The sequence below is a fragment of the Trachypithecus francoisi genome, unplaced genomic scaffold, assembly GCF_009764315.1.
Source record: "Trachypithecus francoisi isolate TF-2019V2 unplaced genomic scaffold, Tfra_2.0 Lachesis_group17, whole genome shotgun sequence".
Classification (NCBI taxonomy): Eukaryota; Metazoa; Chordata; class Mammalia; order Primates; family Cercopithecidae; genus Trachypithecus; species Trachypithecus francoisi.
In genome coordinates, this window is record NW_022681462.1 from 42039673 (window position 1) to 42054339 (window position 14667).

At 40.1% G+C, this 14667-nt stretch overlaps 1 protein-coding gene across 4 annotated transcripts in view; it reads left to right on the top strand.

Annotated features, from left to right (window-relative positions):
• Nucleotides 1-14667, top strand: part of ANAPC1 (anaphase promoting complex subunit 1) — a 121979-nt gene that overhangs the window by 46246 nt on the left and 61066 nt on the right. For all 4 annotated transcript variants that reach the window (XM_033175457.1, XM_033175459.1, XM_033175458.1 and 1 more), the window contains 4 exons: nt 3587-3661; nt 6456-6724; nt 8643-8734; nt 10796-10944. In XM_033175457.1, the coding sequence (XP_033031348.1) occupies nt 3587-3661; nt 6456-6724; nt 8643-8734; nt 10796-10944 (585 nt within the window). The remainder of the gene's footprint in view (nt 1-3586; nt 3662-6455; nt 6725-8642; nt 8735-10795; nt 10945-14667) is intronic.

Consider the following 14667-nt stretch of genomic DNA (forward strand, 5'->3'; position numbering starts at 1 on the left):
ATGTTCCAGTCTCTTCTCAGTCCAGTGGCCAAAGTAATCCTGTTTGATGAAGTCAGGTTACATTAGTCACGCATCTGCGTAGGATCCCCCAGTGACTTCCCATGGCACTCAGAGTAAAGGCCATAGGCTTACAAGATGCCATGTGACCTAGCCCTTGCTTACCTTCCTGGTCTCATTTTTTAATGCTTTGCACACATCATCCCAGCCACACTGGCCTCAGCTCTGTTCCCTGAGCACTGCCAGCATGTTTCTGCCTCTGAGTGTTTGCACTTGCTGTTACCTCTTTGGAGAATGCTTTACCCTCCTCTCCGACAAGACGTGCTTAGGTCTTTATTGAGATATCACCTCAGTGCTGCCTCCTGTCTCTCTATGTAGCATTACACCTGCCTCCATACCTTTAGTGCCATTTACCTGTTTTTTTTTTCTTCTCACTTAAATATAATATAGTATATATTTTACTTATTTTGTTTTGTGTCCCTCCTCTCCCAGCTGGAATGTAAATTCTAGGAAGGCAAAGATTTTTGCTTAGTTTTGTTTACTACTTTCTTTCTCCAGGACCTGTGGTATTGCCTGGCATAGAAGGATACTGAGTGAACATTTGTTGAGTGAATGCCATTTTCCATCTGAGTGAGATACTGTTTTTAAGAGTTTGTGTCTATTTCAGCACATGAAGGAATTGCCCTCTGCAATTTCCTTGAGAAAAATCTTACGGGAAAATAGGGACAATTTTCTTTTTTTTTTTTTTCCTTTTTTACGATGGGGTTTCGCTCTGTCGCCCCGGCTGGAATGCAGTGGCGCTATCTTGGTTCACTACAACCTCTGCCTCCTAAGTTGAAGCGATTCTTGTGCCTCAGCCTCTCGAGTAGCTGGGATTACAGGCATGCACCTCCACGCCTGGCTAATTTCTGTATTTTTAGTAAAGACAGGGTTTCGCCATGTTGGCTATGCTGGTTTCAAGCTCCTGAGCTCAAGTGATCCTCCCACCTTGGCCTCCCAAAGTGCTAGGATTACAGGTGTGAACCACGGCGCCTGGCCTTCTTTTCTTATTTTATTTTATTTTATTTTATTTTTTTTAATTTTTTTTTTTGAGGCGGAGTCTCGCTCTGTCGCTCGGACTGGAGTGCAGTGGCCGGATCTCAGCTCACTGCAAGCTCCGCCTCCCGGGTTTACGCCATTCTCCTGCCTCAGCCTCCCGAGTAGCTGGGACTACAGGCGCCCGCCACCTCACCCGCTAGTTTTGTATTTTTAGTAGAGACGGGGTTTCACTGTGTTAGCCAGGATGGTCTCGATCTCCTGACCTCGTGATCCGCCCGTCTCGGCCTCCCAAAGTGCTGGGATTACAGGCTTGAGCCACCGCGCCCAGCCTCTTTTCTTATTTTAAACAATTGTATCAACGTGACATTATCTTCAATTTTTCTGTTCTTTATTACATGTGAAAAGATTAAGCCTCATAGAAACTGTAGATTTCTACATTATGTAAAAGCACGTCAGCTTTCTGTAGTTTTGTGTATCATTGTCCTTGGAACTTGTTGATGAATACAGATTGTTGTGTCCTAGTCTCTGGCAGAGAACCTATGACCCCTTGCGTTTCCATGTTTTGGGGAGGACTGAGCACCTACCTATTTTTTCCTTTGCAAAGAAGGACGTGGCTCTTTGACTTACTTATTGCATGATAATTATAAAGGAAGGAATAAGGAAATCAATTCTTGAGGCCAAGTTGCTTTGCCATTTATTTATAGGACTGCATAGTTAAACCCTTGCTATCTTTTGCCCTCATAGTCAAAGCTTAGGATGAAATGGTCCTCACTGGCAAATGGTTTTCATTTTGCTCTGTTCAGATTTATTCTTTTTGTTTTTGTGGAGTACAGAATTTCTGCCAATGACTAGTTACACAATTTTTGCCATTTCTTTGTGCTTTCTTTAATTTGCTGATGTGTTAAATGAGCGGACTGGACTGTACATAGTAGGAACAGTTGCATTTGGGGTTAACTTTTTGTAGCTTTTGGGCTGTTCTTTTTTTCATTAGCTAAATATTGAATCCCTGCTGTGGGCCAGGCATGATGCCAGGTTTCTCACATATACCCTAAACAAAACAGACTGTTCCTGTGGAATGACTGTCTTGGGGGAAACAAATAATATTTGATACATGTGTTACGATAGATGAAGGGTGAGGGTCCATAGGAGCATATAACAGGGTTGGCTAACCTGAGACACATTGAAAGAATGAAGATTAAACAGATCCATGTATGGTACAAAGAGCCATCTTTATCAGGCAGTTTCTACTTTCTCATAACTCCAGGCCTTATGAATCTGATAATTATAGCAGGGACATTCTTTTTGACTGTGGGACTCTGTATGTGTTATATTTTGGTTGAAGTTTTAGGTAAGATAGCTACTGTTTTATTTGTTGCTTTGATTTCACTGTTATTAGCAGGTTTTTTGTAATATGTATGAGTTGGGCTGTTTTTTATTTGAATGCTTCACAAGCAAACCTCTCTCAATAACATTCAGTTTTAAAAATCACTTTATTGCTGCCTATGTTTAGTTTTTATATAGAAATCAACTCCGTTTAGGTGAGTGAGTTGATAAATATGTAAGTTTTTTAGCATAGGAAAATAGCCATTGCCACTTATAGAGTTACAGTTTATTAGTTGATAGTCATTACCCATGTGAAGTAGCTGGGGCAGCAAAGATTATGCCAAGGGAAAAGAAGAGCAATTTATAGAAAACTGCTTTTATGTAGTTGTATTAGTTAGAAGATAGGCTCACTATTGTAATAGAAAGGCCTCAAAATATACAATGGCTCAAACAAAATGTCTGCCTTGCTTACATGACAGGGCTTAGCAGATAAACAGGCCACACAGTTATTCAGGAACCCAGGCTGATGGAGGATCTTTTGTCTTCGGTTCAAAGATTGCCATTGGTTGACTGCGTTCCAGTCAGGTGGAAGGGACAAAGAGCCTGGAGGAGCAGGTATAGGACTGGACTGGTCCTGGAAGTGGTGACAGTGACTTCCACTTATAATTAACTCTGTCAAAGGGTCACACCTAACTTCAGAGGAGGCAGGGGTATGTGTGTAGTGTGGCTGTGGGTTCAGGAGAAAGAGGAGAACAAAGATTTTCCAGAGTAGCTGCTTGTCTCTACCATAGAATTGTTAGATAGTTTACTGTAGATGGAGTGTAAGTAAATGTTTGCTTAGTTCTAACATTTGACTGATATTGGGTTGATCCTTTGAGACTTATGTATATATATATTGTGGATATGCCTAAAGTTTCTTTTTCTACCAAAGATGTGATGTGATCTGTGTCGTTAACAGAAGTAGGAGAGGGAAGGAAACTACTAAAATCAGTACTTAGGAGCCCAGGCACCGTTCTAGATGTTTGCACATATTAATATGATTTCATTTCATCTTCACAGTAATCTAGAAGAAAGATATTTAAATAATGACTTTCCAGTTAAAAAATGAGTTTTGATGGCTTTCCTCAGTTTCCATAATTGGCAGAACTGATTTCTGAATCCTTTAAGTTGATCAGTTGACAGGAATGAGTTTATGATTTTTATCTTTTCTTTTGGGGTTGCTTTTCAGTTTGACTTTGAAGGATCACTTTCCCCTGTCATTGCGCCCAAAAAAGCAAGGCCTTCCGAGACTGGATCTGATGATGTAAGCATTATTATTTCTTGCTAATATAAATTAATTTGTGGATATTCATACTAGTCTCCCACTTCTGTGGTATTCCTATTAATTCCTCTATTTTTCCAAGACCTTTCACTTTATTTATTTTAATACTGAATAACAATTATTTTGAAGAGTAGGATCTGTTACATTTTCTGTGGCCTTTAATGATTATCTAAAAATTAATATATGTATTACTGTATGATTTCAGTTTGGGTTTGTAGACATTTTATTATCAACCAATCACCTGAAATGACAGCATTTACCTTTTTTATGCAGTGTAAATTTTTAAATTAAGGTTCTCAATCATATCAGGTTCCGTGGTATATTCTTTTTTTTTTTTTGAGACAGTATTGCTCATGTCGCCCAGGCTGGAGTGCAGTGGCATGATCTGAGCTCACTGCAACCTCCACCTCCCAGGTGCAAGCAGTTCTCCTACCTCAGCCTCCTGAACAGCTGGGATTACAGGTGTCCGCTTCCATGCCCGGCTAATTTTTGTAGTTTTGGTAGAGACAGGGTTTCACCATGTTGGCCAGGCTGGTCTTGAACTCCTGACCTCAAGTGATCCGCCTGCCTCGGCTTCCCAAAGTGCTGGGATTACAGGCATGAGCCACCGCACCAGGCCTCCATGGTATATTCTTAAGTGGCCCAAATATATTTTTTTAAATTATAGTATAATTTACAAAAATGAAATACATCTTGAGTTTACAGTTTGATCAGTTTTAATATATGCACACTCAGGTAACCCACACTCCTATAAAGACACAGAATATTGTTATAAGTCCATAAAATTTCCTAGTTTGGTTTTTTTTGAGACAGAGTCTCGCTTTGTCACCCAGGCTGGAGTGCAGTGGTGCGATGTCGGCTCAGTATAACCTCTGACTCCTGAGTTCAGGCAATTCTCATGTCTCAGCCTCCCTAGTAGCTAGAATTACAGGTGTGTGCCACGATGCCTGGCTGATTTTTGTATTTTTAGTAGAGATGGGGTTTTGCCATGTTGGCCAGTCTGGTCTCAAACTCCTGGCCTCAAGTAATCCGCCCACCTTGGTCTCCCAAAGTGCTGAGATTACAGGTGTGAGCCACCATGCCCGGCCCATGGACATATATATGTGTGTATGTGTATATTTATATATATATTTCCTTCCTTCCTTCCTTCCCTCCCTCCCTCCCTCTCTCCTTCTCTCTCTCTTTCTTTCTTTCTTTCGACAGGATCTCACTTTGTTGGCTGGACTGCAGTGATGCTATTGTAGCTGACTGTAATCTCGAACTCCTAGGCTCAAGCCATCCTCCTACCTCAGCCTCCGAGTAGCTAGGACTACTGGTATGCACCATCATGCCTGGCTAATTTTTAAATTTTTTTGGTAGAGACAAGGTCTTACCATAATACGTTCCCCAGGCTGGTCTCAAACTCCTGGGCTTCAGCAGTCCTCCTGCCTCTGTCTCCCAAAGTGCTGCAATTAGAGGTGTGAATTTTAATTTAATTTCTTTTACATTTTAATTTAATTTCTTTTAAATTAAAATTCACATCTGTAATTTTAATTTCTTTTAATTTAATTTCTTTTAAATTAAAATTCACATTTGTAATTTTAATTTCTTTTAATTTAATTTCTTTTAAATTAAAATTCACATTTGTAATTTTAATTTCTTTTAATTTGATTTCTTTTAAATTAAAATTCATGCCTGTAATTGCAGCACTTTGAGGGATAGGGGCAGGAGGACTGCTGAAGCCCAGGAGTTTGAGACCAGCCTGGGCAACAGATTATAGTAAGACCAGTTCTCTACCAAAAAAGTTTAAAAATTAGGCAGGCATGATGGCGTATACCTGTAGTCCTAGCTACTCGGAGGCTGAGGTAGGAGGATGTTAAACACTCTTTCATGTGCCCATTAGCTACTTATGTATCTTTTTGTGAAGTTTCTGTTCAAATCTTTACCTACTTTTAAATTAGATTTTAAAAAATATGTAAGCTGTTGAAGTTCTTGCATGTTCTAGACGTGAGTTCTTGACCATATTTTCCCTTAGAATTGTAGCTTTAACAGTGTCTTTGATGAGTGGAATTTTTTATTTTAGTTATCCAATTTATTAGTTTTTTCTTTTATGGTTAGTTCTTTCTGTATCTAGTCCAAGATTTTTTAAGTTAGAATAACACACTGTATTAAGCCTTATAAAAACACCAGTAAATTCCAAGATCTGGAAATAGCATAACCACATTCTCTGAACCAAATGCAGTAAATCACAAGTAGAACCAAAATAGACTGAATATTTGGAAAATGTAGTCTAATCAGTCTGCATATAAAAATCAGTTGATTATTAGATTATATTACTAGCCCCGGCATCTTATAATGTGGAAAGATGAATACACCAGCTGAATGCAGGTGGACCTTCCCTCTTACCAAAACACAGTTCAGTGTAGTGGCCCACTAACCTGCCATCTACTTTTCCTATAAAACCTAGCCTGAGGTAATCTTAAATTTTCTCTCGCAATCTCTACCTAAATAGTATAATTCTTCTCCCAATGTCTTTCCTAAAAGGGCATGACAAGATTTTTTTTAATGATTTTTAAAGGTAGCTTGCCTTAACATTTATAATTGGCATCTGGAAGTTGCTTGCTATTTTATAGTTACTTCATTCTTAGCGTTGTCTTTTTGTTTTTTAAATATACTCTTAGATCAGCTTAATGTGAAAATGAAACTTGAATTGTTTTAAGTGAATTAATTTTCTTTTCTAATGATACTATAAGGAGCTATTATTTTAAAAAATTAATATTCTTTTTATTCTTCTCAGGACTGGGAATATTTACTAAATTCTGACTACCACCAGAATGTCGAGTCTCATCTTTTGAATAGATCTTTGTGTTTGAGTCCTTCAGAAGCTTCACAGATGAAGGATGAGGATTTTTCACAGAATCTCAGTCTGGATTCTTCTACACTTCTCTTTACTCACATACCTGCAATTTTTTTCGTTCTTCACCTTGTGTATGAGGAGCTTAAGTTGAATACTCTAATGGGAGAAGGAATTTGTTCACTTGTTGACCTTCTTGTTCAGTTGGCAAGGTAAGTTTGTTTGTAGGTTAGAAACTGCCAGGAAGTCCTTAGATGACTTGTCTTTTCCATGATATCATATGGGGACCTTGTAAATAAGTTTCTGAAATCTACCTTCTCAGAAAACTAGGGCATCTCCTGTAAACCACAGAGTTGTTTGAAAATATTGGTTTTATAAGGGCCTGTGAGCCATGTAGGGATTTTTAGTCTCTGTCCTGAGATTAGTGGAAGGTCACGAGAAAATGGAGATGACTTGCTCAGATTTTCGTTTTGACAGAATGACTGGCTATACTGTGGTGGGAGTTCTAGAATAACATCTGCTGTTTTGTATTAATATCCACATTCAAATTGTGCTTTATAGTTGACAAAATCATAATTTACATATAAAGTCGCAAACAAGATAAGTTTCCTATTTTAGTGATGAGGAAATTTGCCTAAATTTGTTTCCAGGGATATGAGTGTTTGATAGTTGCAGACTCCTTTTGTTATGCTATCCTTGCTGCAATCTGAGGTTGTCCCTGTCTTTGAGGCACTCATAGTAGATCCACAGAATAATATGTTTCAACACCTTTCAACAGCTTTGAAGCACCTTGTGTATGGCTCAGAATTCTAGGGTCATATTTATGTGTTGTTTGACCTTTGTGACCTTTGGTGATAAAGAAGTTGAATTTGAATTGAAATGTCAACCTCTGAGTTAAGACATAGTACGTTTTCTAATTTCTGTTGTCTTTTTTGAGATCTTGAAATTCATTCCTGAGACATGGCAATTTTTTTTTTTTTTTTTTTTTTGAGACGGAGTCTCGCTCTGTCACCCGGGCTGGAGTGCAGTGGCCGGATCTCAGCTCATTGCAAGCTCCGCCTCCCGGGTTCACACCATTCTCCTGCCTCAGCCTCCCGAGTAGCTGGGACTACAGGCGCCCGCCACCTCGCCTGGTTAGTTTTTTGAATTTTTTTTTTTTTTTTTTTTTTTTTTTTGAGACAGAGTTTTGCTCTGTCGCCCAGGCTGGAGTGCAGTGGCCGGATCTCAGCTAACTGCAAGCTCCGCCTCCCGGGTTTACGCCATTCTCCTGCCTCAGCCTCCGGAGTAGCTGGGACTACGGGCACCCGCCACCTCGCCCGGCTAGTTTTTTTTTTTTGTATTTTTTAGTAGAGACGGGGTTTCACCATGTTAGCCAGGATGGTCTCGATCTCCTGACCTCGTGATCCGCCCGTCTCGGCCTCCCAAAGTGCTGGGATTACAGGCTTGAGCCACCGCGCCCGGCCAGTTTTTTGAATTTTTTAGTAGACACGGGGTTTCACCGTGTTAGCCAGGATGGTCTCGATCTCCTGACCTCGTGATCCGCCCGTCTCAGCCTCCCAAAGTGCTGGGATTACAGGCTTGAGCCACCGCGCCCGGCCGAGACATGGCAATTTTAATCAATGGTAAATATCTCTTAGGATGTCATTACTGTCATGAAAATTCTTTTGTAATGAATTTCCAAACCATAATCATGGCTCTCTCAAATAAGTAATGTGTATGTTGTTTTATATTTTATCAGTTTTTTTTTTAACATATTTTGTCTTATTTAATCTTTAAAATTTCAGAGTAAGTTAGTTGGTATTGCCCCATTTTCTAGAAGAAAATACTGAGTTTTATAAACATGACTTATAGAAGGTCACACAGCTAGTAAATAGCAAAGGAAGAGCTAGATCACGGTGCTTTTACTGTAGTTTTACTTCCACAAAATTTAACTAACAAGAAGAGATTGGGTTGCATTTGTCACACTGGGCATTTTAAAGTCCAAAAATACAATAAAGAGGCTCTAGATTTGGTTATCTTCTTTCTCATAAGTAAGTTTTTAAATTGAAAGATTCAAGTAATGAATCCTTCCAACTCTATTGGGAGAAAGTGCTGTAATACCTTCTTTTTTACATGCTCTTACTGTTTTAGGGACTTAAAATTGGGACCTTATGTAGACCATTACTATAGAGACTACCCAACACTTGTCAGAACTACTGGACAAGTGTGCACAATTGATCCAGGTAAGTAGTTGTGCTTTTAAAGATTTTCTATACACTGCAGTGACATTTCCTTGTCTATTTCTCAATGAATAGCAGAGGATGTATTTCTTACCATTAGCTTCTAAGTCAGGGGCAATGTCTTTCCACCAGGCAGATTTTAGTTTGTAGTGCTTGTTTTCTGACACATAGTAAGCCATAATATCCTCAGTGTATGGGGAAGATTTTACCCATCCCTAAGGTTCTGACTTGCAAAAGCTTAGAAAGAGCTTCCAGTGCCAAGGATGCTTTCTTTTTCTTTTTTTTTTTTGAGACAGAGTCTCGCTCTGGCGCCCAGGCTGGAGTGCAGTGGTGCAATCTCGGCTCACTGCAAGCTCTGCCTCCCGGGTTCATGCCATTCTCCTGCCTCAGCCTCCTGAGTAGCGGGAACTACAGGCGCCCGCCACCACCCCTGGCTCATTTTTTTGTACTTTTAGTAGAGACGGGGTTTCACCGTCTTAGCCAGGATGGTCTCAATCTTCTGACCTCGTGATCTGCCTGCCTCGGCCTCCCAAAGTGCTGGGATTACAGGTGTGAGCCACCGTGTCTGGCCGCCAAGGATGCTTTTAACTTAGACTTGTACTCTCCAGTTAATACCACTAACCATATGTTACTTAAATTAAATAAAGCGTGTATTTCCTCAGTGCACTAGCTGCATTTTTTTTTTTTTTTTGAGACGGAGTCTTGCTCTGCCACCCAGGCTGGAGTGCAGTGGCCGGATCTCAGCTCACTGCAAGCTCCGCCTCCCGGGTTTACGCCATTCTCCTGCCTCAGCCTCCCGAGTAGCTGGGACTACAGGCGCCCGCCTCGTCGCCCGGCTAATTTTTTGTATTTTTAAGTAGAGACAGGGTTTCACCGTATTAGCCAGGATGGTCTCGATCTCCTGACCTCGTGATCCGCCCGTCTCGGCCTCCCAAAGTGCTGGGATTACAGGCTTGAGCCACCGCGCCCGGCCTCTAGCTGCATTTTGAGAACTCAGTAGCCACATGGGGCTAGTGCTAACATACTGGACAGTGCAGATACAGACACAGAACATTTCCATCACCACTGTACTATCCTAGACTCTGAGCTAAAGGTACTGAACGTTGGGGCCCAGTTTTTGGAACAGAGTTGAATCCTGGATGATTCTTTTGTTTTTTTTCACCTTTAGGGTTAGGACAAAAATTTTGGTTAGATTCCTTTTTTTTTTTTTTTTTTGGAGACAGAGTCGCACTCTGTCGCCCAGATGGGAATACAGTGGTACGATCTTGGCTCACCGCATCCTCTGCCACCCAGGCTCAAGCAAGTCTCCTGCCTCAGCCTCCCAAGTACCTGGGATTACAGGTGTATGCCACCACGCCTGGCTAATTTTTGTATTTTTAGTAGTGATGGGGTTTCACCATGTTGGCCAGGCTGGCCTTGAACTCCTGACCTCAAGTGATCCACCTGTCTCAGCCTCTGAAGGGGCTGGGATTACAGGTGTTAGCCACTGCGCCCAGCCTTTAGTTAGATTCTTTATATGCCTTGGGAACAAGAGTTTGCTAAATTTCCATCCAGGATGAGATAAAATATAAGTCATTTAAATTCTGTGTTTAATAACATAGTTACTTATTTACTGTGGCAGAAAACATGAAGCAGTTTGGAGAATATGGAAAAATATTATTCCTTTTTTTTTGAGACAGAGTCTCTCTCTGTCTCCCAGGCATGATCTCGGCTCACTGCAACCTCCACCTCCCGGGTTCAAGCGATTCTTCTGCCTCAGCCTCCCAAGTAGCTGGGACTACAGGTGTGCACCACTGGGCCCAGCTAATTTTTTGTTTGTATTTTTAGTAGAGACGGGGTTTCACCATTTTGGCCAGGCTGTTCTCTAACTCCTGACCTCGTGATCCACCTGCCTTGGCCTCCCAAGGTACTGGGATTACAGGCGTGAGCCACCGCACCCAGCTGGAAAAATATTATTCTAGTTGTTTCAGAATGACAGGTAACTTGATCATATTCTGTTTAAAATAAAATAATGTTGTCTTAATGTATTTTTGTGTCTTTTTGAATATTTATCTAATTTTAAAGGTCAAACAGGATTTATGCATCATCCATCATTTTTTACTTCTGAACCACCAAGTATTTATCAGTGGGTGAGTTCTTGTCTGAAGGGTGAAGGAATGCCACCTTATCCTTACCTCCCTGGAATCTGTGAAAGAAGCAAACTCGTAGTCTTGGTATGTATGAGGAGTGTTACTACCTATCTTCTTTTTCTTTTAAAATTTAGTTTTAAAAAGTACACCTAATATTAAGTTTTTCTTCCTGTGTATAGTTCTGTGAATTTTGGTATGTGTATAGATTCATGTGATTACTGCAATTAGGATATAGAACATTTACATCACCCTCAGAAATTACTCTCATGATTTTGAGATTCATCCAAGTTGTTTCCTGTATCAACAGTTCATTGCATTCTATGACCAATTAGTAGTTTATTGCATGAATGTGCCATGTTGGTTTTCCATTCAAGATAATTGGGTTGATTTCAGTTTTTAGTAATTGTAAATGTAGATGCTGTCAGTATTCATGTTCAGGGTTTTATGTGAACATAAGTTTTGGTTTCTTTAGGACAGGTACCTAGGAGTAGGATTGATGGATCATATAGTTAAGTTTATGTTTTGTTTTTGAAGAAACTGTCAGTTGTTTTCCAGAGTGGCTCTTCCATTTTACATTTTTACCAGCAATAGTTAAGAGGTCATTTACCTGCATTCTTGTTGGTGTTTGGTATTGTCACTATTTTTTGTTTTTTTCTTTCTGAGAGATGTGTAGTTATACCTCATTGTGGCTTTAATTTGCATTTTTCCTAGTGGCTAATGATATTTTGAGGGTTCTAGGTATGACATCTTGTCAGATATGTGGTTTGCAGATATTTTCTTTTAGTTTCTACCTTATCTCCTTATTCTCTTAATACGTCAAAGAGCAAAAGTGTTTAATTTTGATGAAGCTAGTTTGTCTGTATTTTTCTTTAATGGATGTTGCTTTTAGTGTCATGTCTAATAATTCTTTGTTTAACTTCAGGTTTTGAGGATTTTCTCCTGGGTTTCTTTATATGTTTTACATTTAGATCTCTAATCCATTTTGTTAATTTTTTATAACATGTCAGGTTTTAAGTCAAGGTTTTTATTATTTCATTTGGATATCCAGTTCTTTCAGCACTATTTTTTGAAAAGACTATCCTTTCTCTATTGCATTTGCACTTTTGTCAGAAGTCAATTTGGCCACATTCTTGTGTGTCTATTTCTGGACTTTCTATTCTGGTTCATTGATCTTTGTGGCTGTCTATGCTGTAATTACTGTAGCTTTGTAGTAAGTCTTAAAATTGATTAGCGTTACTCCTCCCTTCATTACTCTTCTTGCCTTTTCATACTGATTTTATTTTTATTTTTATTTTTGAGACAGAGTCTCGCTCTGTTGCCCAGGCTAGAGTGCAGTGGCATGATCTCAGCTCACTGCAACCTCCACCTTCCGGGTTCCAGCGATTCTCCTGCCTCAGCCTGCCAAATAGCTGGGATTACAGGATCCCGCCACCACGCCCGGCTAATTTTTTGTGTTTTTAGTAGAGACAGGGTTTCACCATATTGGCCAGGCTGGTCTCGAACTTTCAACCTCAAGTGATCTGCCTGGCTCAGCCTCCCAAAGTGCTGGGATTACAGGTGTGAGCCACCGCGTCTGACCCCTACTGCTTTTATAATCAGCTTGTCTATAGCTACAAAAAAAATCCTGCTGAAATTTTTTTCCAAGAAACACATCTCTATTTTAATTATTTTTTGTTTACTTTGAGCTGTAAATCTCATTATTTATTTATTTTTAGAAATTAGTTTGTTGTTACTGGTTAATACATGTCCAAGATCAAACCTTCATGTAGAACCAAAGGGCTGTAACAGCAGATAAGGAAAGTTTCTTGGCATACCTGTTCCTCAGTCCCCCCATCCTGGAGCAGCCTGCTCATAGGCCCCTTGTGGGCCTTTCTAGGTGGAATCTTCCCAGGCTTGCAGGAGAACCACATGCTTTTGTCCCTTCTCTGAAATGTTGGCAGACTGTAAATGTCTTTGCCCCCTGCCCTTCTTTTTCTTTACGTTTTGCTCTGCTTCATGGTGAGAAGCGCTTCAGAGTCTCCCGATGGCTCCAAAACAGACATACAGAATGGTGGTTCTGTTTAAAAAACACAGATTTTTATTTTAATGATAGCAAAATATATATAACATAATATTTGTTGTTGAAATTGTTATTACTATTTTTTGAGACGGAGTCACTCTGTTGCCCACACTGGAGTGTAGTGGCACAATCTTGGCTCACTGCAACCTCCGCCGCTCAGGTTCAAGCGATTCTCCTGCCTCAGCCCCCCAAGTAGCTGGGATTACAGGCGTGAGTCACCAAGTCTGGCTAGTTTTTGTATTTTTAGTAGAGATGGGGGTTCACCATGTTGGCCAGGCTGGTCTTGAACTCCTGACCTCAGGTGATCTGCCCACCTTGGCCTCCCAAAGTGCAGGGGTTACGGGCATGAGCCACTGTGCCTGGCCTGAAATTATTTTTGAGTGTACAATCCATTGGCATTGAATACATTCACATTGTTATGTAGCCATCACCACTGTCCATACCCAAGACTTTCATCATCCGCAACATAAATTCTGTACCTATTAGACAGTGACTCCCCATTCCCCTTCCTCCCAGGCCCTAGTAATTCTGTTCTGTTTCTTATGAATTTGTCTCTTGTAAGTAGTGTTTGTCTCTCTGTGTCTGGCTTATTTCAGTTAGCATGTTTTCAATGTTCACCCATATTGTAGCATCTATCAGAATTACATTGTTTTAAAGGCAGTATTCTATATACTACTCCATTGTGTGGATATACCACAATGTATCATTTTATCTGATGATGGACACTTGGGTTGTTTCCACTTTTTGGCTATTATGAATAGTGCTGTTGTGAACCATGGGTGTGCAAATATCTGTTCAAGTCTCTGCTTTCAATTCTTTTTAATATATACCTGGTGGTGGAATTGCTGGGTCATATGGTAGATAGTTTGATGTTTAACTTTTTGAGGAACTGCTAAACTCATTTTCGTAGTGGCTGTACCATTTTACATCCGTACCAGCAATGCAAGAGGAAGGGTTCCAATTTCTCCACAGTCTTGCCAACACATATTATTATTTTCTATTCGTTTTTTAAAAATTATAGCCATCCTAGTATTTATGAAGTGATATCTTGTTTTGATTTGCATCCTTAATGATTAGTGATGTTGAACATATTTTCATGTGTTTATTGGCCATTTATGTATCTTCTTTGAAGAAATATCTATGCAAATCTTTTGTGTATTTGAAAATCGGATTTTTATTTTTGAGTTTAGGCATTTTTTTTTTTTTTTTTTTTTTGAGGCGGTGTCTCGCTCTGTCGCCCGGACTGGAGTGCAGTGGCCGGATCTCAGCTCACTGCAAGCTCCGCCTCCCGGGTTCACGCCATTCTCCTGCCTCAGCCTCCCGAGCAGCTGGGACTACAGGCGCCCGCCACCTCGCCCAGCTAGTTTTTTGTATTTTTAGTAGAGACGGGGTTTCACCGTGTTAGCCAGGATGGTCTCGATCTCCTGACCTCGTGATCCGCCCGTCTCGGCCTCCCAAAGTGCTGGGATTACAGGCTTGAGCCACCGCGCCCGGCCGAGTTTAGGCATTTTTATGCTCTAGATATTAATGTATCAGATACATGATTTGCAAATATTTTGTCCCATTCTGTAGGTTTTTCTCTGAATGTCTTTTCTGTAAAACTGGCATGAGTACTCAGTTTATCTCTCTGGCCTTTCATCTTAGTTTTATCCTCTTGGTATTCCTTTATAACTTGTCAGCTCAGAGATCTATTCATAAAAATATGAATTTATTTTTATTTATGAAAATAACTTTTTATTTATAAAAAT